The sequence below is a fragment of the Fukomys damarensis genome, unplaced genomic scaffold (genome assembly GCF_012274545.1).
Source record: "Fukomys damarensis isolate Sample0158 unplaced genomic scaffold, DMR_v1.0_HiC HiC_scaffold_11, whole genome shotgun sequence".
Lineage (NCBI taxonomy): Eukaryota > Metazoa > Chordata > Mammalia > Rodentia > Bathyergidae > Fukomys > Fukomys damarensis.
In genome coordinates, this window is record NW_022900923.1 from 24,847,418 (window position 1) to 24,872,713 (window position 25,296).

The 25,296-nt window shown below is 37.8% G+C and overlaps 1 protein-coding gene across 1 annotated transcript in view; it reads left to right on the forward strand.

Moving 5' to 3' along the window:
- Rgsl1 (regulator of G protein signaling like 1) overlaps positions 1-23,445 on the forward strand; it is an 84,457-nt gene extending 61,012 nt beyond the window's left edge. Inside the window, exons 12-22 of the mRNA XM_033761964.1 lie at positions 12,641-12,834; positions 13,951-14,068; positions 14,452-14,563; positions 15,041-15,167; positions 16,708-16,882; positions 17,082-17,220; positions 17,465-17,589; positions 19,307-19,416; positions 21,311-21,403; positions 22,451-22,517; positions 23,409-23,445. Of these exons, the coding sequence (XP_033617855.1) occupies positions 12,641-12,834; positions 13,951-14,068; positions 14,452-14,563; positions 15,041-15,167; positions 16,708-16,882; positions 17,082-17,220; positions 17,465-17,589; positions 19,307-19,416; positions 21,311-21,403; positions 22,451-22,517; positions 23,409-23,445 (1,297 nt within the window). The remainder of the gene's footprint in view (positions 1-12,640; positions 12,835-13,950; positions 14,069-14,451; positions 14,564-15,040; positions 15,168-16,707; positions 16,883-17,081; positions 17,221-17,464; positions 17,590-19,306; positions 19,417-21,310; positions 21,404-22,450; positions 22,518-23,408) is intronic.
- Positions 23,446-25,296: the final 1,851 nt, after the last annotated feature.

Here is a 25,296-nt window from a genome sequence, read left to right on the forward strand (position 1 = left end):
CAATACTTACTTTGAGAACATACAAACCAATAAGTTGGAAATCGCAGAAGAAATGGACAAATATCTAGATATGCATGGATTACCAAAGTTGGATGAAGAAGACCTAAAAATTTTAAGCAACCCAATGTTAATCAATGATACTGAAAATGCAATTAAAAACTTACCCACCTAGAAAAGCCCAGGCCCTAGTTGCTTCACTGCTGAGACATTTAGAGAGGAATTATTTCCACTATTCTTTAAACTCTTCAATGAAATTGAAAGGGAAGCAATATTCCCAAATTCATTCCTGGATGCAAGCAGCACCTTGATCCCCAATGCAGACAAAGACCCAATTGAAAAAGAGAACTATGGGCCATTCTCAGTAATGAACATAGACACAAAAATCCTCAGTAAGACACTGGCAAACAGAATGCAGAAGATCATACACCTGGACCAAATGGGATTCATCCCAAGGATGCAGGGGTGTTTCAACATACATAAATCAATAAATGTAATACACCATATTATTAGGGCTATGGACAAAAACCATATGATCCTCTCAAAAGATGAAGAAAAGGTGTTTGACAAGCATCCACCATGTATTCTTGATAAAACCCTGCAAATAATTAGAATACATGGTCTCTACCTTAACCTGATAAAGTCCTCTCTGAAAAAGCAACAGGCAATATCATAGTAAATGGTCAAAAATTGAAATCCTTCACAATAAAATTGGGAACAAGCCAAGGATATCCACTATCACCACTCCTGCTCAATATAGTTTTGGAAATATTAGCTATAGCACTTAGACAAGAGAAAAAAATAAAAGGAACAAAGATAGGAAGTTAGATTGTCACTATTCGCACATGATGTGATATTCTATGTAGAAGACCCCAAGGACTCCACCAAAAGTCTTCTAGACTTAATATTCAGTTCACTAAAGTAATGGGACACAAGGTCAACACACAAAAATCAATAGCTTTCCTGTACACAAGCAAAAGTCTCCCTGAAAGTGGATCTGGAGAGACAATTCCCTTCACAGTAGTATCCCAAAAAAATGAAATACCTGGGAATCAACCTAATGAAAGATTTCAAACACCTCTACTCTAAACCCTATAGAACTCTGAAAAAAGAGATGGAAAAGGAATAAGGGAAAAGAAAAAAATATGAGAAAATCAAAAAAATGGAAATAAAGTGTTTGTAAATGGGGAGGGGAGGAGGGGGTGATGGGAGGGCAGGGACAAGGGGAAAAAAATGAGAACCAAGACCTGTCATGTAAAGGTACAAGATCCGAATAATGAATGTAACTGTACTGTATACCTAAAATGTACCAATAAACTCAATATACATCCTTTTAAAAAAAAGAGATGGAAGAGTATATCAGTTAATGGAAAGATATTCCTTGCTCCTTGTTGGAAAAACGACCATAGTAAAAATGGCCATGCTTCCAAAACTGCTGTATAGATTCAATGTAATCCCAATTGAAATCCCACAAGCATACTTCACATACCTTGAGAAAGTAATTCAAATATTCATTTGGAACAAGAGGTGACCTAGAATAGCAAAAGTATTTCTAAGCAATAAAGACAAGGTAGGGGGTATCACAACCCCAACTTGAAACTATATACAAAGATACTATGGTAAAACAGTATGGTAATGGCGAAAAAACAGACCTGAGGACCAGTGGAACAGATTAAATGGTGCAAAAGCAAAAGCAACTTCAGACATGCTCGGCCACCTCATCTTTAACAAAGAAGTCAAAAAAAAAAAAAAAGAAAAAAAAAAAAGAAACCTCACTGGAGGAGAGATAGCTTCTTTAATAAATGGTGCTGAAAAAACTGGGTTTCATCATGCCAAAGACAAAAATTAGACTTAAATTTCCCACCATGCTCTAAACTAAAATCAAAGTGGATTAAAGATCTAAATATTAAACAGAAACACTAAACCTGCTGCAGAGAGCTTACATAGACCTCATGAAGATATTGGTATGGGAAAAGATTTCATGAACAAAACCTCAGTTGTATGTGAACCAGCACAAACAATCAACAAGTGGGATCTCTTTTCATTAAAAAGTTTCTGGACAGCAAGCAGCAATAAAAACCACCAGAGCTGGGGATTTGGCTCAGTGGTTCTGCCACCTGCCTCACAAGCTCAAGGGCCTGAGTTTGATTCCCAGTACAAAAAACAAACAAACAAACAAAAAAACTGTCAACACGTGAAGAGACAACCCACAACGTGGGACAAATTTTTACCAGCTACTCCTCAGACAAAGATCCACTATGTAGAATATATAAAGATTAAAAAACAATCAGACCTCCCACATTTAAAGATCTAATCCAAAGATGTGCCTCTGAAATAGACATTTCTCAGACAAAGAAGTAGGAATAGCAAATAAACATACGAAAATATGTTCAGCATCACTGGTCGTTCCAGAGAGGCGAATTATGCTGAGATTTTACCTCACCTCAGAAAGAATGGTTGCCAACATGAAATCAACCAATTACAAATGCTAACAGGGTTGTGGGGAAAAAGGAATCCTCCTTCACTGCTTGTTTGAATATAGACTGGTGCAATCATTGTGGAAATCATTATGCAGATAACTCAAAGAATTAAGACTAGAGGTCCCATTTGACCCAGCTATTCCCCTGCTGGGTATCTTCCCAAAAGAATTAAAAGAATCATTCAACAGGGATATATGTGCACTCATGTTTATAGCAGCACAGTTTGTAATAGCTAAAATTTGGAAACAGCCCACTTGCCCATCAGCTGGAGAATGGATAAAGAATGTGTGTGTGTGTGTGTGTGTGTGTGTGTGTGTTTTATAAAGTAGAATACTGTTCAGCCATAAACAGTGAGAGATTAATGACATTTATATCTAAATGGAAATATATTGAGGCAATACTCAAGTGAAATAAATAGGATACACATGTGCAAATACTGAGTAGTTTCTCTCGTGTGAGAAACTCAAAGTGTAAATAAGGATTAAAATGCATAATACTAAAGGTGCAAATGGGAAGGGGAAGTGAAAGAAGGGAGTGGAATTAACATGAGAAAACGAAAAAAAATAGAAGAAAGTCTGTAAATAGAGAGGGGTGGAGAGGTTGAAGTGAATATGGGAACAGGAAAAAATAAGAAACAAGAGATATTATGTAAAGGCACAAATTTCCAATGATGAATGTCATTACATTGTATATCTAAAATGTACTCATAAAATTAATTAAAAAATAAAGTCCAAGAAGATAGTCTTGTTTCACATTATGGACTATACATTTTGATACTTATTCACACTTTTAGTTTCTCACACCAGAGAAACTATGTGGGATCTATACAATGTTTTTTTTTTTTTTTTTTTTTTTTTTTTTTTGGTACTGGGGATTGAACTCTGGTCCTTGTGCTTGCGCTTGCAAGGCAGGCCACCGAACTGCTGAGCTAAATCCGCAGCCCCAGTGTATGCCCTATTTATTTCACTTAAGAGTATCACCTCAATGGGCATCCACTAAATATAAATATACAGTTTCTCAATCTTTATGATTAAGTAGTACTCCATTTTATTATTTTAAAAACCCACATTTTCTTTATCCAATCTCCATTTGATGGGCAATTGGGCTGCTTCCGATGTTTAGCTATTTTAAACGGTGCTGCTATGAACATAGGTGCACATGTATTACTGTGGTATGATTTTTTTTTAAATTTTATTGAGTTTATTGGTACATTTTAGGGATACAGTACAGTTACATTCATTGTCGGGATCATGTACGTCTACATGGCAAGTCTTGATTCTCATTTTTTCCCCTTACCTCTGCCCTCCCTTCACCCCCTCCTGCCTCCCCATCTACAAACACTTTATTTTCATCTTTTCATTCTCTCACATTTTTTACTTTTCCCTTTTTGTTCTTCCCCTATGCATCACACCTTCCCTACACCTTTAGCTCCTTTCTTCAAATTTCTAAATGTCAGTAATCTTATTAGAATCTTATGCATTGCTGCAGAATATTCACACCAGGGAGACTATTTGGTATTTACACATGTGTGACTTATTTATTTCACTTAGGAGTATATCTTCAATATGTATCCATTTTCCTATGAATGAATCTATTCTCTCACTCTTTATGGCTGAGTAATATTCCATTTTATAGAAAAACCACAACTTCTTTATCCAGTTTCCAACGGATGGGCAAATAGGTTGTTTCCAAGATTTAGCTATTACAAACTGTGCCGCTATAAACATGGGTGCACATACTTCTCTGTGATATGATTCTTTTAGTTCTCTTGGAAAGATACCCAACAGAGGGATGGCTGGGTCAAATGGAACCTCCAGTCCAAGCTCTTTGAGGTATCTCCATATTGATTTCCATAGTGGTTGCACTAGTCTGCACTCCCACCAACAATGGAGGAGGGTTCCTTTCTCCCCACAACCCCGCCAACATTTGTTATTGTGTGATTTCTTGATAGCAGCCATTCTTTGTGGGGTGAGGTGGAATCTCAGTGTTGTTTTCATCTGCATCTCTCGAATGACCAGTGATGTGGAACATTTTTTCATATATTTTCTTGCTGCTTTCACTTCTTTGTATGAGAAATGTCTGTTCATTTCGGATGCCCATTTTTGGATCGGGTCTTTATATTTGGGGGGACTGATTGTTTTGAGTTCTTTATATGTCCTTGATAATAGTCCTTTGTCTGAGGTACAGCTGGTAAAAACATTTTCCCACATGGTAGATTGTCTCTTACTTCTGCTAATGGTTTCTTTTGAAGTACAGAAGCTTTTTAGTAAGATGAGATCCCAGTTGTTGATTCTTTCTGCTAGTTCCCGTACTACTGAGGATTTGTTCATAAAGTCTTTTCCTATACCAATGTCTTCCAGAGTTCTGCCTAACTTACCTTCCAGCAAGTTTAATGTTTCTGTTTTAATATTTAGATCTTTAATCCATTTGGATTTTAATTTACTGCATGGCAAAAGATAAGGGTCTAATTTTAATCAGTGGCAGGTTGACATCCAGTTTTTCCAACACCATTTATTAAAGAGGCTATCGTTCCTCCACTGAGGATGGTCAACTCCTTTGTAAAAGATGAGATAGCTGAGTACATCTGCATTTGTTTTTGTGCCTTCCAGTCTGTTCCACTGATCCTCAGGCCTATTTCTTTGCCAGTACCATGCTGATTTTATCACAGTGGCTTTGTAGTATAGTTTCAAATTGGGAATTGTTACACCTGGTGCCATGTGACTGTTGCCTATAATGGCTTTTGCTATTCTAGGTCTCTTGTGGTTCCAAATGAATTTTTGGATTCTTTTTTCTAGTTCTGTGAAATATAGTGTTGGAATTTCAATTGGCATTGCATTGAATGTATATAGCAGTTTCGGTAGTATGGCCATTTTCACTATGTTGATTCTTCCTACCCAGGAGCAGGGGATATCTTTCCATTTTTTTATATCCTCTTCGATTTCTTTTTTCAGAGTGCTGTAGTTTTCAGTGTAGAGATCTTTTGTTTCTTTTGTTAGATTGATTCCTAGATACTTCATTTTTTTGGATGCTATTGTAAAAGGAATTTTTTCCCTTATTTCTCTTTCTGTCTGTCTGTTATTTGTGTATAGAAAGGCTATTGATTTTTGGGTATTCACCTTGTATCCAGATACTTTACTGAATCTGTCAATTAAGTCTAGAAGTTTTTTGGTGGAGTTTTTTGGATCTTCAATGTAGAGTATCATATCATCAGCAAATAATGATAGTTTAACTTCTTCCTTTCCTATCTTTATTGCTTTAATTTCTTTCTCTTGTCTAATTGCTGTGGCTAATGTTTCCAGAACTATATTGAAGAGAAGTGGCGATAGTGGGCATCCTTGTCTTGTTCCTGATTTTAACATGAAGGTTTTCAGTTTTTGGCCATTCAATATGATGTTGGCTGATGGTTTTTCATAAATAGCCTTTATTAAATTGAGGTATAGACCATCTATTCCAATTTTTTGCAGGGTTTTTATCATGAATGGGTGTTGAATTTTATCAAATGCTTTTTCTGCATCTATTGAGAGGATCATATGGTTTTTGTCCTTGACTTTGTTAATATAATGTATTACATTCACTGACTTTCGTATGTTGAACCACCCTTGCATCTCTGGAATAAATCCGACTTGGTCATGATGGATGATCTTCTTAATAATCCTCTGTATTCTGTTTGCTAGTATCTTATTAAGGATTTTTGCATCTATATTCATTAAGGAGATTGGTCTGTAGTTCTCCTTTTTGGTTGTATCTTTCTCTGGTTTGGGAATCAGAGTGATACTTGCTTCCAGGAATGAATTTGGAAGTATAGCTTCTCTTTCAATTTCATTGAAAAGTTTGAAGAGTAATGGTAGTAGTTCTTCTCTAAATGTCTTGTAAAATTCAGCAGTGAATCCATCAGGGCCTGGGCTTTTCTTTGTTGGTAAGTTTTTAATTACATTTTCAATTTCACTGATTGTGATTGGGGTGTTTAAAATGTTTTTATCTTCTTCGTTCAACTTTGGTAATTCATAAGTATCTAGAAATCTGTCCATTTCTTCTGTGTTTTCCATTTTATTAGAGTACAGGTTCTCAAAGTAGGTGTTCATGATCCTCTGGATTTCTTTCGGATCTGTTGTGACTTCGCCTTTTTCATTCCTAATTGCATGGATCTGAGCCTTTTCTTTCCTTTTTTTGATAAGATTAGCTAAGGGTTTGTCAATTTTATTTATTCTTTCAAAAAACCAGCTCTTTGTTTCATTTATTTTTTGTATCGTTTTCTTAATTTCAATTGCATTGATTTCTGCTCGGATCTTTATAATTTCCTCTCTTGTTCGAGCTTTGGGTTTTTCTTGCTCTTGTTTTTCTAGGAGTCTAAGTTTCATCGTTAAGTTGTTTATTTGAGCCCGCTCTGTTTTCCTAGTGTGGGCATTCAATGTTATGAATTTTCCACGTAGAACTGCTTTCATTGTGTCCCAAAGATTCCTGTATGTTGTATTGGCATTCTCATTTATTTGTAAAAACTGTCTAATTTCTTCTTTAATTTCCTCTGTAATCCATTGATTGTTTAGGAGAGTGTTGTTCAGTTTCCATGTGCTTGTGAAGTTTCTATAGTTTCTTGTGCTATTGATGTCTAGTTTGATTGCACTATGATCTGATAATAAACAGGGGATGACTTCAATTTTTTTGCATTTATTTAGACCTGTTTTGTGAGCCAGTATGTGGTCTATTTTGGAGAATGATCCATGTGCAGCCGAAAAGAATGTATATTCTGGTTTTTGGGGGTGGAATACTCTATAAACATCTATTAAGTCCATGTGTTCCAAAGCTTGGTTCAGTTCTATTATTTCATTGTTGATTTTCTGCCTAGTAGATCTGTCAATTTGTGATAGTGGGGTATTTAAATCCCCCACTACAATTGTATTAGTGCTTATTTGGTTTTTCATGTTACTTAATATTTGTTTTATATAGTTGGGGGCATTTATATTTGGTGCATATATGTTTATGATTGTCAGCTCTTCCTCTTGAATTGTTCCCTTTACAAGGATGTAGTGTCCTTCTTTGTCTCTCTTAATGAGTTTTGGTTTGAAATTTACTTTATCTGAGAATAAGATTGCTACCCCTGCTTTTTTCTGGACTCCTGACGCATGGAGAATTGTTTTCCATCCTTTCACTTTCAGTCTATGGACTTCCTTTTGCACTAGGTGTGTTTCTTGTATACAACATATTGTTGGATTTTGCTTCTTAATCCATTCTGCCAATCTGTTTCTCTTGATTGGTGAATTGAGGCCATTAACATTGATGGTTACAACTGATATATTTTGACTTATTCTTGTCATGTTTTTGTCCATTTGTTGACTCTTTTTACTTTTTCTCCCATCTCCTTTTAGTTTCTTGCCTTGCCTATTTGATTTGGTCTGTTGGGCCTCATGTTATTGTGAATTTCGTTGTCCTTTTCTAGGATATTGTTTAGAATTCCTTGCAGTGCTGGTTTGGTGTTCATGAAATTTCTCAGGTGCTCTTTGTCGTGGAAGTATTTTATTTCCCCATCTATTTTGAAAGAGAGTTTTGCAGGATACAAAAGTCTAGGTTGGAGATTCTTTTCTTTTAGGACTTGGAATACCTCACTCCAGGCTCTCCTTGACCTAAGGGTTTGTGTTGAAAAGTCTGCTGTGATTCTAATGGGCTTCCCTTTGCATGTGATTTGTTTCTTTTCTCTTACTGCTTGTAGTATTTTGTTTTTCTGTTGGATTTCTGGAATCTTGATTATTATATGTCTAGGTGTAGATTTTTTTTGATCGTGGCTAGTTGGGGTTCTATATGCCTCACTTATCTGTATGTCTAATTCTTCCCTTCTGTTTGGGAAGTTTTCTGTCATTAATTCTGTGAAGAGCTTTTTTATATCATTTGTGTTTTCTCCTGTTTTTTCATGAATTCCTATCAGTCTTATGTTATTTTTCTTTGTATCGTCTAGGAGTTGTTGGATTGATTTCTCATGATCCCTTACTGTTTTTAATAGACCTCTTTTTTCACGGTCACTGACTGCTATCCTATCTTCTATATCTGAAATTCTATCTTCGCAATCTTTTATTCTGTTTCGTACACTTTCAATAGAGTTTTTAATCTCCTGGATATCTGTTTGAATCTGTTTTATGGATTCCATTTCTTTCCTCTGTTGGGCATTCATTGTTTCCATGTCTTTCTTATGCTGAGTCTTCATGGCTTCTATCACAGTCTTGAGCTCATCTATTTTTTTCTCAGTTTCTGCTCTAGAGTCTCGAATCATGACTTCTATTTTGCTCATCATCTCTCTGGCTAGCTGGGAAATTATTTCTGATTTGAATTTTTCTAGAGCCTGATTGATCAATTTTGTTACCTCCTGTGCTATGGGTCCAGGGAGTCCTGTTGGTTCACTATCAGACTTTTCATCCTCATTTGTCCTACTATTTGCTATTGGTGAACTGGATATTTGTTTTTGTGTCTTGCTTAAGTGTTTTCTCATTTTTATTTTTATTGTTGGGTTGTCCTTCTTTAATTTCTGGGTATTACTTAAATCTTCCTAATATAGTTGCGTTTTAGCTTTTGAGTTTCTAATGACTCATAGACATTCTCGTTTTCATAATATCAGAGAAAACAACTCTTTAAATCAATCACCACTCTTTGTCCCAATTGATACATTCAGCAGCCCAATAGGATCAGGCACAGCTTGCCAACTGACCACTTATGGTAGTCATTAATGTATCACCTTTAACTCATGTGAATTAGATTAATTTCAAGAAGCAGCTCATAGTATGTTTGCAGTGAATATTCTTTTCAATATGGCATCTTTACCATTTAGGATGGGGGGTTCGACTTAGAACAAGAGGATTAGATAAGTGAAAGAATTAGAGCAGGTTTGAAGTGAATCCAGAGGTTGTAGAATTACCTTACTATCTTTACAAAGCTATTAACTTCAGGGGGGATAGAGAGAGTGCAGGAATAAGGACAGGAATATATCCCCTTAACAGTAACAGGCGCTTGCCTTCCCTTGAAGGTACAGAGCCATGAGTGAGGTAAAATGACTGGAGAAAAGAACATAAAGAGAAACCCCTCCTAAAAACAAAAAATAATAAAAGAAGTCTGAGTTATTCAGGAACTGGAATAAAAAGGGAGATGAGGGACACTATGGTGGAGCAAGAGACTGAGTTGGAGAGAGAGGACAGAAAAAAGAAAGAAATTTTAGGGTGGAAAGAGGAAAAAAGAGAAAAGAGAGAGGGAAAGAAAAAGAATTTGAAGGTCCTCTTTCAGGCTATCTCTGATCTCATATTATACCACATGCACAGTCATATGCGGAACCCAATCCCCTGGTCTTAGCTAGCCAATGGCTGTTCCTCACGACTGAGATTGAACACAATCTACAAGGCCTAACTTTAGTTTCCTTACCCTCAGGGTTGAACTCCACTCAGTTCTATTACAGGTTTCCCCTGCCCTTTCTTTAAAGATGTTCAAAGTTGGGAGCTCAGAAAACTACCCTTCATGGGAACCTATGCCTCTGCAGAGTTGGTCTAAGGACTGGCCCGATCAGGAGCTTTGAGAAAGGGGGGGGTGTCGTGTGGGTGTTTCAAGGGCGCCCGCGCAGCTACCTTCCTTCCTGGGTCTGTTGTCATGCAGGCAGGGAGCTCTCGCGCCCATTGCAGGCAGGCAGGCAGCTGAAGACACCCCCTCTGGGGTCTTTGGGGCCTTCCTGGGTCTGTTGTCATGCAGGCCGGGAGCTCGCGCGCAGGCCGGGAGCTCTCGCACCCACTGCCGGGTAATCGCAGGCAGGCAGGCAGCTGAAGACCTGTGGTGTGATTATTAAAGGTCTAAAAGTATAGGGAAAATAGAAGGGGTAGGGGAAAAGAAAGAGGGGAATGAAAAAAATATGAGAAAAAGAAGAAAATGGAAACAAAGTCTTTGTAAATAGGGAGAAGTAGAGCAGTTGAAGGAGGGCAGGGGAATGGGAAAAAATTAGAAACAAGATACGTCATGTAAAGTTACAAATTCCCAATTAGGAATGTAATTGAATTGTGTGACAATGAGCTAAATGGAAAAAAAGAAGATAGCCTCAAGAGATCTGCACCTGCATACATTGTAACAAAATTGTTGAAAAATAAAGCAAAGAAAGAAATCTCGATTGGCTGAAGGAAAAGAGCCACTCATCATTAAGGGAAACTGTAGAAAGATCAAAGTTTGTGTCAGAAACAAGGGAGAACAAAGGCAGTGGGAAGATATACTCAAATTAAACTCAGTTGAAATTAATAATAAATATTAGGCTACCACTGAATGAAAGAAAGGAAAAATAGAGAAAGTCAAAGCAAAGAAGTTGTTTGGGTTTTTTGTAAATCTCAATAAAAGGACTAAACTCTTAGTTATACTGACCAAGTGAAAAAAGTGACATGATCCAGAGCATCAAAATCAGGTTTAAAGAGGAGATGCTACTGAAATTAAAAAGATTGTAGGTAAATTGAAGTAATCAATTAGACAACTTAAATGCAATAAATAAGTTAGTGAAACTGACTCAAGGAGAAGTAGAAAATATGAATAAATTTATAACAACAGAAAACTGCAATATCAAAAAAAAATTGACATAAAGTTGGGTCTCCTTATTTTCAAGCTGGAGAAAATCAGATGATATATTTAGTCTTTAAAAATTGCCTCACATATGAGCTGTGGATTTAGCTCAGTGATTCTGCCACCTGCCTCATAATTGCAAGGATCTGAGTTCAATCTCTGATGCCAAAAACAAAACAAAACAAATAAAAAATTGCCTCACATAGCAAACCTTATACACAAAAAGTTTCATTGGAGAATATTTTTAAATTAATATTTTAAAAATATTTTTAAATTAATTTTATTCGTATATTTAAGGTATGGAATATAATGATACTCATCATTGAAAATTTGCATCATTACATAATCCATCTTGGTTCCTATTTTCTATGAAATATTTAAATAATACCAATATTTCTTGGGGCATAATAGGGCAAGAAGTGAGAATAAGAAGGAACATTTGTTCTATGAAGTCAGTATTATCCTGATCTCCATACTAGACAAAAATTTGTAAAAAAAGAAAACTATGAACTAATACCCCTCTTTAAAGTTTCTCAGTATAATATTGGCAATTCAGCAATACATAAAAATGTATATTGAAAGAAATGTATCTGAAGAATGCAAGTGTTGGTGTAATATATAATGTCCATTTAAAATAATAAGCCACATTAATAAATTAAGAGAGAACCCATATTATCTCAACTCATGCAGAAAAAACTTCCTACAATCCTCAGCACCCATTCATTATAAAAAACTATCAGTGAAACTAGAATTGAAAACAAATTTGTCATCATCATGTAGTGCATCTATAAAAAACAAATACTATGAATAATTGAGAAGTGTTATGTACATGTAACAACTTTCCATAAGGAATATGATCATGTACTGCAAGCATATATTAACAAAAAACAAATACTGAGAAAACCCTAACATTATCATGCATATCTTCAATAACCTAGCTAATGTTATACGTAATGTAAAAAGCACATAAAAGAAGAACAAATTGGTCAACATATGGGTGTGTGTAGAGAGGTTGAAATAATAGCTATGACATATAAATTAGGTTTGATGAGCAGTTAAAATTTGGAAATGGAGCTTGTGGGAACATAATTTTACAATGTCAAGGAAAATCAAAATTATACAAGCACAGGTTACCCAGGAAAACTATCATACAAAACGAAGGAGAATTGCGGGTGAACAACAGAGTTACCTTTTTTCAAAGAACAGTGAAAGAAGAAATCTTCAAAGGAAATTTACAAATATGGATGAATAACGGCCGACCAGCCATATTGTGGCTCATAGAAATGATTGTACCAACTAAAAGTAGCTTTAAATGCATCATATAAAAAGAGAGAGTTACTTTGAAAAAACATAGATAGAGAGTAATTCCTTTCCTTTTCCTTTGGGGTTATGAAATGATTTGAACCAAGTTTAGGAAGGATAAATAAAAGTTTAAGTTCAATGCCAAGAGAATAGACAGATGTAATCAATTCATCTACTATGCTCTTCACATTTTACTATAGGCTCTCCAGTCTAAGAAATGCCCTTCTCAATTCCCTAGTCAGAAGAGACTCCAAGGTCATTATCTCTTTTTCCACCAAAGGTACTGTGTTATTTTCCAGAAACTTGGCAGAAGTCCTCTTAAATACACAGCATTTGCAGTTCTTCAGGGAGTTCCTTAGACATCGGAAAGCTGAAAATCCATTGCTATTCCTGATAGCAGTACAGAAGATCAGTATGGAGACCAATGAAAAAATCTACAAGTCTACCTTGGAAAATATAATCAAGACTTATCTCCATGGCAAACATCCTCCTGGTATACATATTTTCCTCCTGGTCCTGTTTCCTTCTCCCTTTAATGTCTAAAAGCATCTGTGAAGTAGTCTTTCTCAAATGAGCTCCCAGAGGGAGAAGAGAATTGTGGGCACATGGAGAAAGTATTGAGACCAAGAGTAAGAGGGACATTGAAAAGAGAAAATAATAATGAATCCAAAGCCTTGCTACTAAAATAAAAGCAGTGAAATGCAAGGCATTTTCACATATATTCTCTCATTTAATTATGTTTAATCCTAAAATAGAATTTTATTCAATCTCTGTAAGGTAGGGATCACTAGTGAAATACATTGAAGTTAAGTAGCTTTTTCAATTAGTGGAACTTGAATTCAAATTTGAGACATTCCATCGTTAAATCCTAAAGCAGCTAGGGAAATCTGGCCCAATGTACATCTGTCTTAGCCAGAAACAGAGGTTACAAATAAAATATTTACCTGTAATTCAAATTAAGGGTGAGCAGAGCCCCATATTGGATGAATGAAGGTAGATCTTTATTTGTCAGAGTTGAACAGACAGTTTTTGTGCAGGTTTTTCTTGCAGTTGATCAAAATAAGGGCATAAATATTAAACTAAAAAGAAGTAAAATTAGCAAGTCTATTTGTAAGAAAAATTTACTTATTAAGTCTCATGATTTTGAGTTCTCTACATCATTTTGAATGAGCTAGAAGAGAAAGAGAAGTGCCCAGATCTTGTCTTGATGGTGCCCTTAAGGTACCTACTGGTAATCTTGGATTCTCCATCTGCCCCCCAAATTTAACTTTAATCCTTTTACTCTTATGCTTTTTCCTTAAACCAAAAACTTCATAACAGCTGCAGAAATGTCTTTTATAAAATTATTTTCCTTCAGTATTCATCTTCAAAATTCCAAAGGAACTAAAGTAGAACAGTATCTTATCTATAAATGCCCTTATACATAACGTTTCAAATATGCTTTGAAGATTTTCCAACAAAGTATGAAAATCGTAATCAAGACAGATTGAGAATAATAGGGAACCGTGAGACTCCAAGATTTAAAAAAAAAGTAGCAGCTACCTTTGGTACAGGGGAAGGATAGCCCTTTCACACACTCTCTCTCTCTCTCTCTTTTGCATATTTTTAGAAGAAATGCTTCAGTGCAATGCTCCTATTATTAAAAAAGTCCCTCACATGCATCATATTGGTGCAACCACACTGCTGATACTCCAGAGCTATGTCATGAAATCTCTGGAAGAAAAATGGTAAGTATGCCCCATGAAGGCAAGGATTCTTTCTTTCTGGAGCTTCTCATTATCTTTTGAAAGCCATATGAATCAAAGTTCTCAACTAATTCTCACTGCCAGAGACTCCTACAAAGGAAAGATCAAATTTATATTGAATCTTCCTGTCTGCTTCTCTCTCTCTCTCTCTCTCTCTCTCTCTCTCTCTCTCTCTCTCTGTCCTTCTTCTCTCTCTTTCCTTTAAGGCCTTAAGGCATTAACAAAGGATTAAAAGAGTATTTTTAAGTATTTCACCATTCTCCAATTCTTGCTGCAACTTCTTTCAGAAACTTAGCCAGGTTTCCCTGCTGTGTGCCAAGGTTTTGCCTTTTAAAATATAATATTCTTGGTCTCCCTCCTGACAGGTTTAAAGAATATCAAGAACTGTTCCCACTTCCTCCTCTAGAGGTGGAAACTGAAGTGCAGACTTCACAGAGGAAGCCTTCAAAAACAACAGTAAACCTGCAGGAATCCCAGGTCAGTGAGGAAGAAAGTGAAAACAAGATATTCATGACAAGAAAACCATTGCCCAAGCATTGAAACCTATTCAAAAGATTATCTCTGTTACCATAGTAACCAGAATCATTACTCCTTGGAGATGTTGGTGGGTCTTTAAAGCCCTATTTTAATAGGATGAGCTGAAGCTCACAGAAATTGTCATACTGGGAATTTAAACAAATCCTTCTCTTCTCTGCCTCTGATTAGAGTCAAGTGAATAATAGGTACAAGAGTTGAAGCTAATATGTTATATCTACCAATTACTTAATCTGGAGAAGGTTATACAAGCCCTTGACCTGAGTTTCTTGACTTTTAGATTAGAGATAACAATTAATCCTTCATAGAGGTGTTGTGAGGATTAAATGTAATGAATGCCAAGTTACTGGCACATAGTGAACTCTTAGTGAGTAGCAGCTACACTTATAAATATAATTGCACCTCTTTTTGTTTCCTCAGAAAAGAGGTTGGCTGAAAATGGTCAACTTTATCAAGAGCTTTTGTAGCTACCGCAGATTTATATCAAATCCCAGGAAGTGTCAGGAATTTATAGAGTATCTTCATCTTGAAATGCACAACAAAGAGAGTAAGTCATTTCTCCCTATTGATACTTTAGCCACACCTGCATCAGTCCTTTCTGGACTAGATTCTTGAATGAAGGGTTTGCTGGAAGATTAGTAAATTTTATATCTGGATCAGACAAGATTTTAATCCCAACCAAGTTGTACTTGTCAGATCTGGCCTCAAAAAGTTCCCTTCTCAGATATGAATCCCTGTGGATGTATTTCTTCTTCTAGTCAGGACCTTCTAAAATATTTGTTTTATTTTTCTAACATACATTCCAAATCTTTTGGAACTTCTGTGCTTTTCTTTACTTATTTGCATTTTTCACCCATTCTATCATCAATTTTAAAAATAAATTATTTTATGTTTGACTTTCTCTTTATTTTGCCTTTTTAATTTATCCCTAAATTACTTTCTTTTTTTTTCAGCTTTAATTGAGTTTATTGGTACATTTTAGGGATACAGAACAGTTACATTCATTACTGGGATCTTGTACCTCTACATGACAAATCTTGAATAAATTACTTTCTTGATAAACTATTTTGTTTGTTTTGTTTTTCTGTTATTGGGGATTGAAGCCAGACCCCATACATTGAGCTACATCCCAGCATCTCTTCTATTTTGCATTTTAAGATATCTCCATAAATTGGTAAACTGCCCAATAGGCTTTAATTTATGATCCTTCTTCCTCAGCCTATCAGAGCACTGGGATTATAAACCTGTGCCACCATACCCTGCCTTCCCTGATAAATGTGAATGAGCATCATCAGAAGCACTGCCTTAATCTCTTCCCTGTCACTAGGGCAAAATACTTGACTCCAACAACTTAAAGAGAGGTTTATTGTGGCTCACAGTATGCAGAAGTTTCAGTCCATTATCAGATGCCTCCAAGGCAGAGGCATGATAAAAGGCCCAGGACAGAGGAATTCTGCTCACCTGATGGCTTCCAGGAAGAGTCAAAAGAAGAGATAGGAAGGGACACAGACCATTCCAGGCTGTACTGACAGTGACCAACCTCCTTTGAGGAGTCAATGATGATATCAAGCCTCCATGATCCAGTCACCTCCCAAAGATCCACCTATAAAAATATGAGGCTTTAGGGACACACCTAGATATAAACCATAACAACCTCTTTCTTTCTTTCTTTCTTTCTTTCTTTCTTTCTTTCTTTCTTTCTTTCTTTCTTTCTTTCTTTCTTTTTCACATTCTCCATTTAGAAGGTCATATCACTATTTTCAGTTTTCATAGTCTGCAGAAACCTTAGGGCATACCTACTTGTGATTCTGTTTCGATTGGACAAAAACCATGAAAACATCCTTTGGTGCTGGTTACTTTTTGTTGTCGTTATTGTTGTTGTTATGTTTGCTGAGCTGATTCTTTTTTCAGCAATCTGTCAAGTCTAAGTAGGAGGCTGAACCCAGTGGTAGGAAATGACTCAACAGGCTGAAAGAATGGGTGGACAGTCTCCTTTCTTTATCATAGTTTTGCCCAGGTTGAAGTGATGCCTGAGCTTTAAGAGTAATTTCATCAAACCAGATTTTAATTAAATCTTTCTTCTCTAGATTTCTCAACATCACCCACTGTATCAGGGCGTCTAACCCCACTGTCCACAAATGCCCGAAGAACCGAACAGGAGAAGGAAGAAATAAGCCTTGTAAAACGTCGTATATATGGCCAGAGGATCATTGTCATCAACTTTGCAGTTAATGATTTATATTTCCTTTCTGAAATGGAGAAGTAAGTTTCTCATCTTATCTTCTGCTCATGGGTTTCCATCCTTAAGCCCTCCTAGCAAGCAAAGCTTGGCTTAACTTGAAAGAGGTATAGTGATTTCAGTCACAATCTGGCTCACATAAGGCCAAGTGCCTTATCCAGTTACTGCCTCCATCTTCTCCATGCTGATTTTTTGCTTACTGTGTCTTTTTTTTTTTTTTAGGTTTAATGATTTGGTGAGTTCAGCTCAAATGCTGCAGTCCAACAGGGCATACAACGAGAATGATGTGGTCCTAATGCAGTCCAAAATTAACATTATCTTGAGGCTCTTCTTACATGCTGAATTTTCTCCAAAGCTGAGGGTGAGGGGCACTCCTACCTCACTTTTGCCTTCTGCCAAGGAGCATTTTTCCCAATAAGTATCCAGAAAACTAATTGCAAGTTACCTTCTAAGTCCTTGGCCAACTTGTTGTCCTTTCTTAGCAAGTCCACAAAAACTGGTGGCTTCTGGAGAGGAAGTGGGTGGTCTTGAGCACCCTGGGGCCAAGAAAGGTTTTCGGCTTTGCTTGAAGCTCAGCCAATGACCAACTCCCACTCTGTGGATAGGTGAACATCACTGAGTCCCAGAAGGATGCCATCCTTACTTCCATTGCAGAGGGCCACCTAGACCGGAACATGTTTCATGGAGCTATCATGTCTGTCTTCCCCGTCATTATGTACTTCTGGAAAAGGTGACTAGTTTCCTCTTACATGTTGATTTCCTGGTCAAGAAAACAGATCTCTGTCTTCCTCTAGGGCTTGGTTTCATAGTTTCCTGTTTCACTGTAAGTGTGATGGTTGTTCATATCCTACATTTCACACACATTCCACACTCCATCTCTAACATTGCACACTGGTTAAGAGGATGACAGACTAAGAACCAAAATTCTGGGTTCCTAACCTTTCCTCTTCCTATGCTTGCTTGGATCAAGGCTGTAAGGTTTCCTTAGGCCTATGTTTCTCATATTTCCTTGGGGAAAAAGTCTGTCAAGGTCACAAAACTACTTATGTTTAGTAGCCTCATGGAAGGAGTTAGAAGTGTTTTATTTTTATGTCCCAACCCCATAATCACTATGGAGGGCATACAGTTGCTAGATATTCCAAAGAATACAAAATTTTTAGTTCAAGATAAGCAATTAGCCTTTCAAATAACAATTGCTACCTGACACCTAATATTGTCCTAACAAAGACTAAATAGATACTCATCTTGAGACTGTGAGGAATCAGAAGCTTCTAGAAACCATATGCTTCTTCTGGCTTGATTCAGTATCCTGATCCCTCTACGTGTACTATATTTAGAAAGACTACCTGATCTTGGGAGGGAGGTTTTGAATCCCTGATCTTCATGCAGTTGATTCTTTACTTACTTCCCTATATACTTACAGAGAGATTTACACATGTATTATAAAAATTGTGTACACATATATTAACCCAAAGTCTTCAACAACCTTGTGAAGTAGATGGAGAAAAATATTTCTATTTTATGGAAGAGGAATTGAGATTCAGAATAGTTAAGGTATTTGCCTCAGAAAACTTGGTAAATGGTAACTCTAGGATTAGAAATCAGGTCTCTTGGGGTTTTACAACCACAAATAATCTACCAGTCGCATATTGGGAGGTCCATGATGGAGGCATGATTTAGTGAGTGGAATGAGAGAAAGCAGCTGTACTAAAATAATCTACTTTTTGGGGAAGGAGGAGAATGGTGGCAAGCAAGACTGCCAGAGTCAAGGAAGCATGAAGATAGGCCTAGTATTAGCTAGGACTCACCAAGGAGTCCAAACCCTGGGCTGGTTTAAGTGGGGATATCAAGGGACTTGGGGCCAGGGAAGAAGTGTTATGAGGCCTTTAGGGAATAACAATTATCAGGTAACAGTGAGTACATAGGTAGGAGGATCCAGGGCTTATTTCAGGGAAAGGCCACAGAGATAAGGCGAAGGGGTAGCAAGGTTCTTAGAAAGGGACTGATGGAAACCAGACAGACACTTTACCTGTAGCAGGTGAGTTAGAATGAAGATTTTATAGTCTGGTGCTCAGTTAAGCAGTTCAGGCCTGAGCAGAATAGATTCTTCACAGACTCATTCACTGTGTTTCCAGAAGAAAATCCCCCAGCTACAGCTTAGGTCAGTTCCCCCATCCATGAGAAGAGGTCTGGATAAAGAGGAGGCCTCAAAACTTTTTTTGTGGCATTGAGGATTTGTGCTTTCAAGGCAGGATATAGCACCACTGAGCTAAACCCTGGCCCCTCAGAAGGACCTCTGACAGGTGGCCTTTCAAGCCTACAGTGTTTCCTCTGCTGGAGACCAAACACCCTTAGTGAAGAATGGCCCTTGAGGCATCCCCTGTCCTTGTTACAGTCCTCTCTGATGAGAGTTTTCTCGCTGTGACAAGAAACCATTCTTCCTACAGGTTTTGTGCCTGGAAAGCAACCCATAATTATTTACACTATGTAGGGAAGAATTTCAAGGATAGAAAAATTCTTCCTAAACTTACAAACAAAAACCCTCCTGGAAGTTCAGGTAAGCACCACCAGGACCACAGCCCTGTTCTGTAGCAATGCAGACCTGTGAAGAGAAAGTCAAAGCTTGAAGGGCCAAGTGTGAGACTCACAAGTCACGGGGGTATTTATGGGAACAGTAGATAGCTCCTCAACATGACTATCAAAGAAACAGTAGGACTCAGAGGGGAGCAGATATTACCTGGGGATGGCAATGCTTATACGGGAATGCCTCACCATGTACCATTTCCAGCAGTGGAGCTGAGGATGCCTGTGGGCTCACCTGTTACAATCTTCATGGCAGGCACCTGGAGGTGGTGACCTGCTTCACTTCTGTTTAAGAAACTGATTGCTCCAACCAGCTCTTCAACCCTGCCATTTGAAAAGCAATTGTTTTACAGATTAAGTGAAAAAATAAAAACTAGACACATGTTATAGTTTTAATGTGATAGTATCTTCATAGGTATACATAAAATTTTATAAAATCACAAAAATACTTAAAAATAAAGATAAAAGGGTCAATAGGGTTACTTTTGGTTGGTGGGATTATAAGGGATTTATATATTCATTATTAATGAAATGTATAGATCACATAATTAATATATAAATTATTTAATTTGTATATTTTGATACAATGTACACATAATATGAATATATACAATTTTATAAAACATATCAATATGAGGGTTTTCTTGGCACAGAACCATTAGACCCAGTCTTTTTCCTAATACTGAGATAAGGGTGGGGATTTGGCTTAGTGGATTTGCCACCTGCCTCACAAGTGCAAGGGCCCTAGTACTACCCCTGGTGCAAAAAAATATAAAAAAATAAAAAAACCAATACTGAGATAAAACTGAGATTACTACTTGGGCAAAGGGAATTTTAAAGAAAGGAAGCATGGTGGAGCAGGCAGTGTCTGATGAGGGCAATAGTGGGTCTCTGTGGAAGTTTTGCAAATCAAAAAGAACAGGTCTGTGAATCTGGGGACAAGACTGTCATCAGAACAAAACACAGAAGTAGGACAGAAATCTTAATGAAAGGAACTAACTTCCCCATGCATGATGGAGCTGAACATTTTCTTGTTTCAGATCAATCTGCTCTGTTCTTATATCCACCTTCCCAGATGTCTGCCCCTGTTCCCCAGCCAGTTTTCACATATGTGCACTCCAGCCTATTATGTAGAAACAAGAGTCCTTGAGACCTCAACCCATTGGAACATCTGCAGAAGCACCTCTAGATGGCTATAAAACTTTACTCCTGCCCCTCCTTACTCAGCTTCTGGTTGAAGCAGATGACCTGTGAACATTTTTTCATTTTTCTTGTGCTTGCTTTTTGTAAAATGTTGCATCAGCAGCCAGAAATTAGCAATTTTTTTTAGTACTTACAGAAAGATGTTCCTATGGGTGAGAGCACTTATTTAGAATTGGGGCAGGGATGGAGGTTGAAGAAGAGAACAGCAAGAAAACAATGAGAGAAGCAGGTAGGCAGGGGAAGTACACACCACTCTCATACAGGAGGGAGACTCTGCCCCTTAGTGGGAGCTGAAGAGCTCCCTGAATTTTGTTTATTTTTTGTAGCTGTGCCTCAGAAAAGTAGGCTTCAATATGTCACGTGGTGTCAAAAGGATGGAAAGAGTAGCTCTGAATTAAGTGGAAAGAGGGTAGTGGGATACACTAAATTAAGGGGACAGAGTCCTAGGCCTGGAATGTCTCATGAATTGAGGAGGTCTTGAACTATGCTCTCCACTCTCACCCCTCATCTCAGACACAAAAGAATTGGATTTAGATAATGCTCTATCTTTAATGCCCTGTAAGCTGGGAATTGTTAAACTGGAGCTTTCTTGCTTACTTAGGAAGATTTCTTTTATTGGGTGCTGTCATACAAGCTTTTAATAGGTTCCCTTCTTTTATTTCTAGGTGACCACAATATCTTAAGGTGTACATTGCTCAGAGGTATTGAATGGTTGCGACCTCAACAGTGGGATTTACCAACAAGTCCACTTCCAAACTGTGAGTTGGAAACTCACTGTTTGTAAAACTTTACTACTACAGTAAACAATGATCTTAGGCCAACTTAGGAAATTTCTTTATTAACTATGAGATCCCAAAACAAAAAGTGACTTGGTGAAACACACATAGCTTTTGAATGGCAGAGATGTAGTACAAAGTGGTTCTGCTGGCCTCCTTCCAGAGCACTGTGCACAGCTCTCATCTGCATAACTGTGTCTTCTTAATTCTTTTATAGTACCTCAAAGGAAGGTACCTTAAAATTTTTCTGCATATCTGCTGACTCTTCTGCCCATTTTAGGCATAATGTGTGATCTTTACTGAGAGACCACCTTAGCATTCTAATAGTCACTTTCCCTCCCACTGAGAATGCATGCCAGCCTGAACAATGCCTCCATTCCATACCTTCTGCTTCCTAGGTGCCCCTGCAGCTGAATTCTCATTTCTATAACAAACCATGGTCATCGCCTCCCATATTGAGGACATGATATATTTTTTTCCTTCTCTATCTTCAGCTACAGTCAACCCCACTCCAACGCACTAAACTCGTCCACATAGCCTCTTCCAATAAACTTTGACTTTCTATTCAAATTATTATATTTTATTTGGAGAAGAGCTTGAAGACAAGGCTCTTCTGCTTCTTAGGGCACAAACTGCCGGTTTGAAGGATCTGCATATTTGTATCTTTTCCTCATACTGAGTTGGGGAGGCCACCATGGAACATTGCCTATGATTCATGGGGGTCATGATTCATGCGGGTCCAAGCAGCCCTGGTCAAATCTCTATTTTATTTCCCTGAGTTCATGTGTTTGGCATCATAGCCTTTATATCCATGAGAAATGTCTCCTGTGACAAAAAGTTATTACAGCATGCAAATACAACTCAGTCTCAGAAGTATCTTTGGAGCATCATGGCTTTCACCTTCCCAACACCTTCCCAGGAGGGGTTCCATGGAATCTCTCCTACATGGCCCTTTGCTGTCTGCTGGTCCTCCAGTGATGGTGTCAGTGTCATGAGTTCTGACTACATTTTCTTTTTGTTTGCCTCTAGCTTCATCTAGCAATCTCACCCAATCAAGACTTGTGTTGTCTGCCATGCAACTGTATCCTGCCCGGGGGTAGGCATGAGCCAACAGTCCTCTTCTTCAGTTCAAAGTGACTGTGTCCAAGCATACAGTGGTAGAAGGGATAGCTCCACATTCTGACATCCCTCTGCATGTAGAACCAAGTTGAGCTTGCTGCTTATGGAGGGGCCTGGAGTCAAAAACAGGGAATGATTTCTCTTTGGGAATTTTTGCTCACTTCTGACTAGGACAGGCACTTTTAGGAAGTTGGAGTCCCTGCTGCATCTTCCAAGAACACTATAGCCAAAGTAAAGGTGTTCTAGATTATCTTTTTGTGACAACTTCCCACATACTCCAGCTCTTTAGGGTAAGATGAATAACATGGGAAAGTAAACAGAGACATTCTGATTAGCAAGATATTGGCAGTAAATGCAGGAAGAATTTGAGCTGGCAAAAATCCAGTTCAGCATAATTCATTTCTATATAGGCATCAAAGTGAAACTGATGTTGATTAGGGATTAGAGAGGTTATAGACATCGGGGATCATGGAAACTACAACTGAAGAGTACCAACAAATTACTTGAAGATAAAAGTTATATATAGGAGCCTCTGGCAAGCCTGGTTTCCTTCCTCTGGCCTGGTTCCAGGCTTGTTCTTCCAGCAAGGACTTCAAGCTGCCCAGGTGTACTTTGTCAGAGATGATGCTTGGGGAAACAAAGCAGGTGACTTTGGAGCTCTCCACACAGGAAAGGCAGTATGTGGCCTCAGAGATCACAAACTATTGACAAAGAAGGTGAGAATGAGAGTGAAAGAAGCCCTATAATGAAGGCAAAAGGATTCAATTCTGGACATTGCCATTTCTAAAGACAGCAAACCAGCAGAAAATGTAACACCAGGAACCTCATTGCTATTGTAATAACTGACTGTTCTTTTCTCTTCTTTTAGACAAAAATTACCCCACACCAAAAAGGAGAAGAAATAATCAAGTCAGCCCCCTATAAAAGGCAAGTTATCTCTCAGAGCCCTCCAGTAACAATAGCAGAACCTTTTCTGGTCAGAAATGGAATGCTCTCATACCATCTGACCCTGGGGAGATCAAGAAGGAGGATGACCACTCCATATGGCTGGACTAAACTGCAGTGTGTAAGATGTGAGGAGACAGCATCAAAGTACAATGGAGATAGTCTTTTCACAATGATTGGGTCAACACACTGGGGTTCTGAGTCTTACTCTGCACCTGCCTGGCCTGTTCAAATTAAAAGTATTTCATGATGAATAGATGGGTTTTTATTGGACACTATAGGTAGCAAGCTACTCTTATTAATCAACAGTAACAGAAGAGGCCTCTTAATGGTAGGATCTCCTATTTGTACAATGCTCAGTGTCCATTGACTCACTAAAAAGTTTTTTTGAGTAATCATGTCAGAAATCATTTATTTTTAAATAGATGAAGAAACTGATGCATGAGAAGGTAAGTGACTGTGCCAAGATTACTAGGTGATAAATGTTACAATCAGGACCAAAACATTCCAGTTATTCTTTGTCCTGTTTTCATTCTATATTACCACTTGCACAACTTATCATGTCCAAAAGGAACAGCTCTTCCTTATAGTTCTATTCACTTGCCAACGAACAGAGATTTTTGTAAAACTTTTGGCCTAAAATAGTATCTTATTTTTTTAGTAACTGGCTCATTTTCTGTCCTTTGAAAAATGTCAGCTGGAGATAAGTGAGTAGAGTTTGGTTCAAAATCTCTGTGGGCTATTGAACAGAGGAAGACTAGAGATTTTACCTGATCATTTTTTTTTTCAAATTTCTGGTCATGGAATCCTGCTATGCAGATGGCCTTTCCTTACTAAACTTTTCCAATGGATGAAAAATGTTGTAATGTCAGAATGAGGCTCTTAAATCCCAGGACAGATCATCAGGTGGCTTTGTGATTGCAGGAGTTCCAGAAAGTCTGTAGGTAGACTTGACTACATTGGAGATTTGGGTAGGCAAGGTGCCTGGGTAGGCAATATCCCAAGAGAAGGATCAGCTGGGTAATGCCCAGAAAAATGGGATGCAGAAGAGGACTTCAATTAATAGAAACTGAATCTCAGTTTCTAAAATTTAGGGAAAAACTAAGGCAAGATCCCAGGAATGGAGAAAAACTCAGTTGCTGAAATGAAGATACCAGGAAAGAGCTTGATCAGAAGGCCAGCAACAAGGTGATTGATGATGCACTAGTAAAATACTCTGAGTTACAAGTGTAAATACCCTCAGGTATTGGACTGGGACATAGCTGACACTACATGTTGACAGTAGGGGTTTAGTTTAAGGGAAGGAAAATTTTAGCTGACTCATTTGAAAGTGAGATCTTTCCCTTGGCTTTCCATTTCCTAACTTCCTTCTCTACCTTCACCCACACTCGTGCAGGTATTCAAACACTCATAAGCATATCATTTAAAAGGTCTGATGACAGTTACTAGAACCATAGTGAATAGAAAAATAATCTGCTCATTCCTCAAGTCTTATCGATCACTTCCTTGGGTTACTTTTGCTCTTCTTCTAGAGCTCCCAGTTCCAACATGTTCCAATCCAGCTTCAAGCTGGTGTCACAATGGCAGTCAACTGGAGAATAGAGTCAGGTAACATACATGAGTAAAGTAACATATGAGAGATAATTAGAAGTTGTACAAACTGTGATAAATTTCAGAACATGTCTCTAAAAGAAGCAACAGCCATTTGCAACCAGCCAACCAAGTATTTTTAAAATTTCTACTTAGGGCTCCGGTGGGTCAAGGCAGGCCGGCCGGCTGGTGGGGAGGTGCTCAGCTGTCTGCGGTGACAG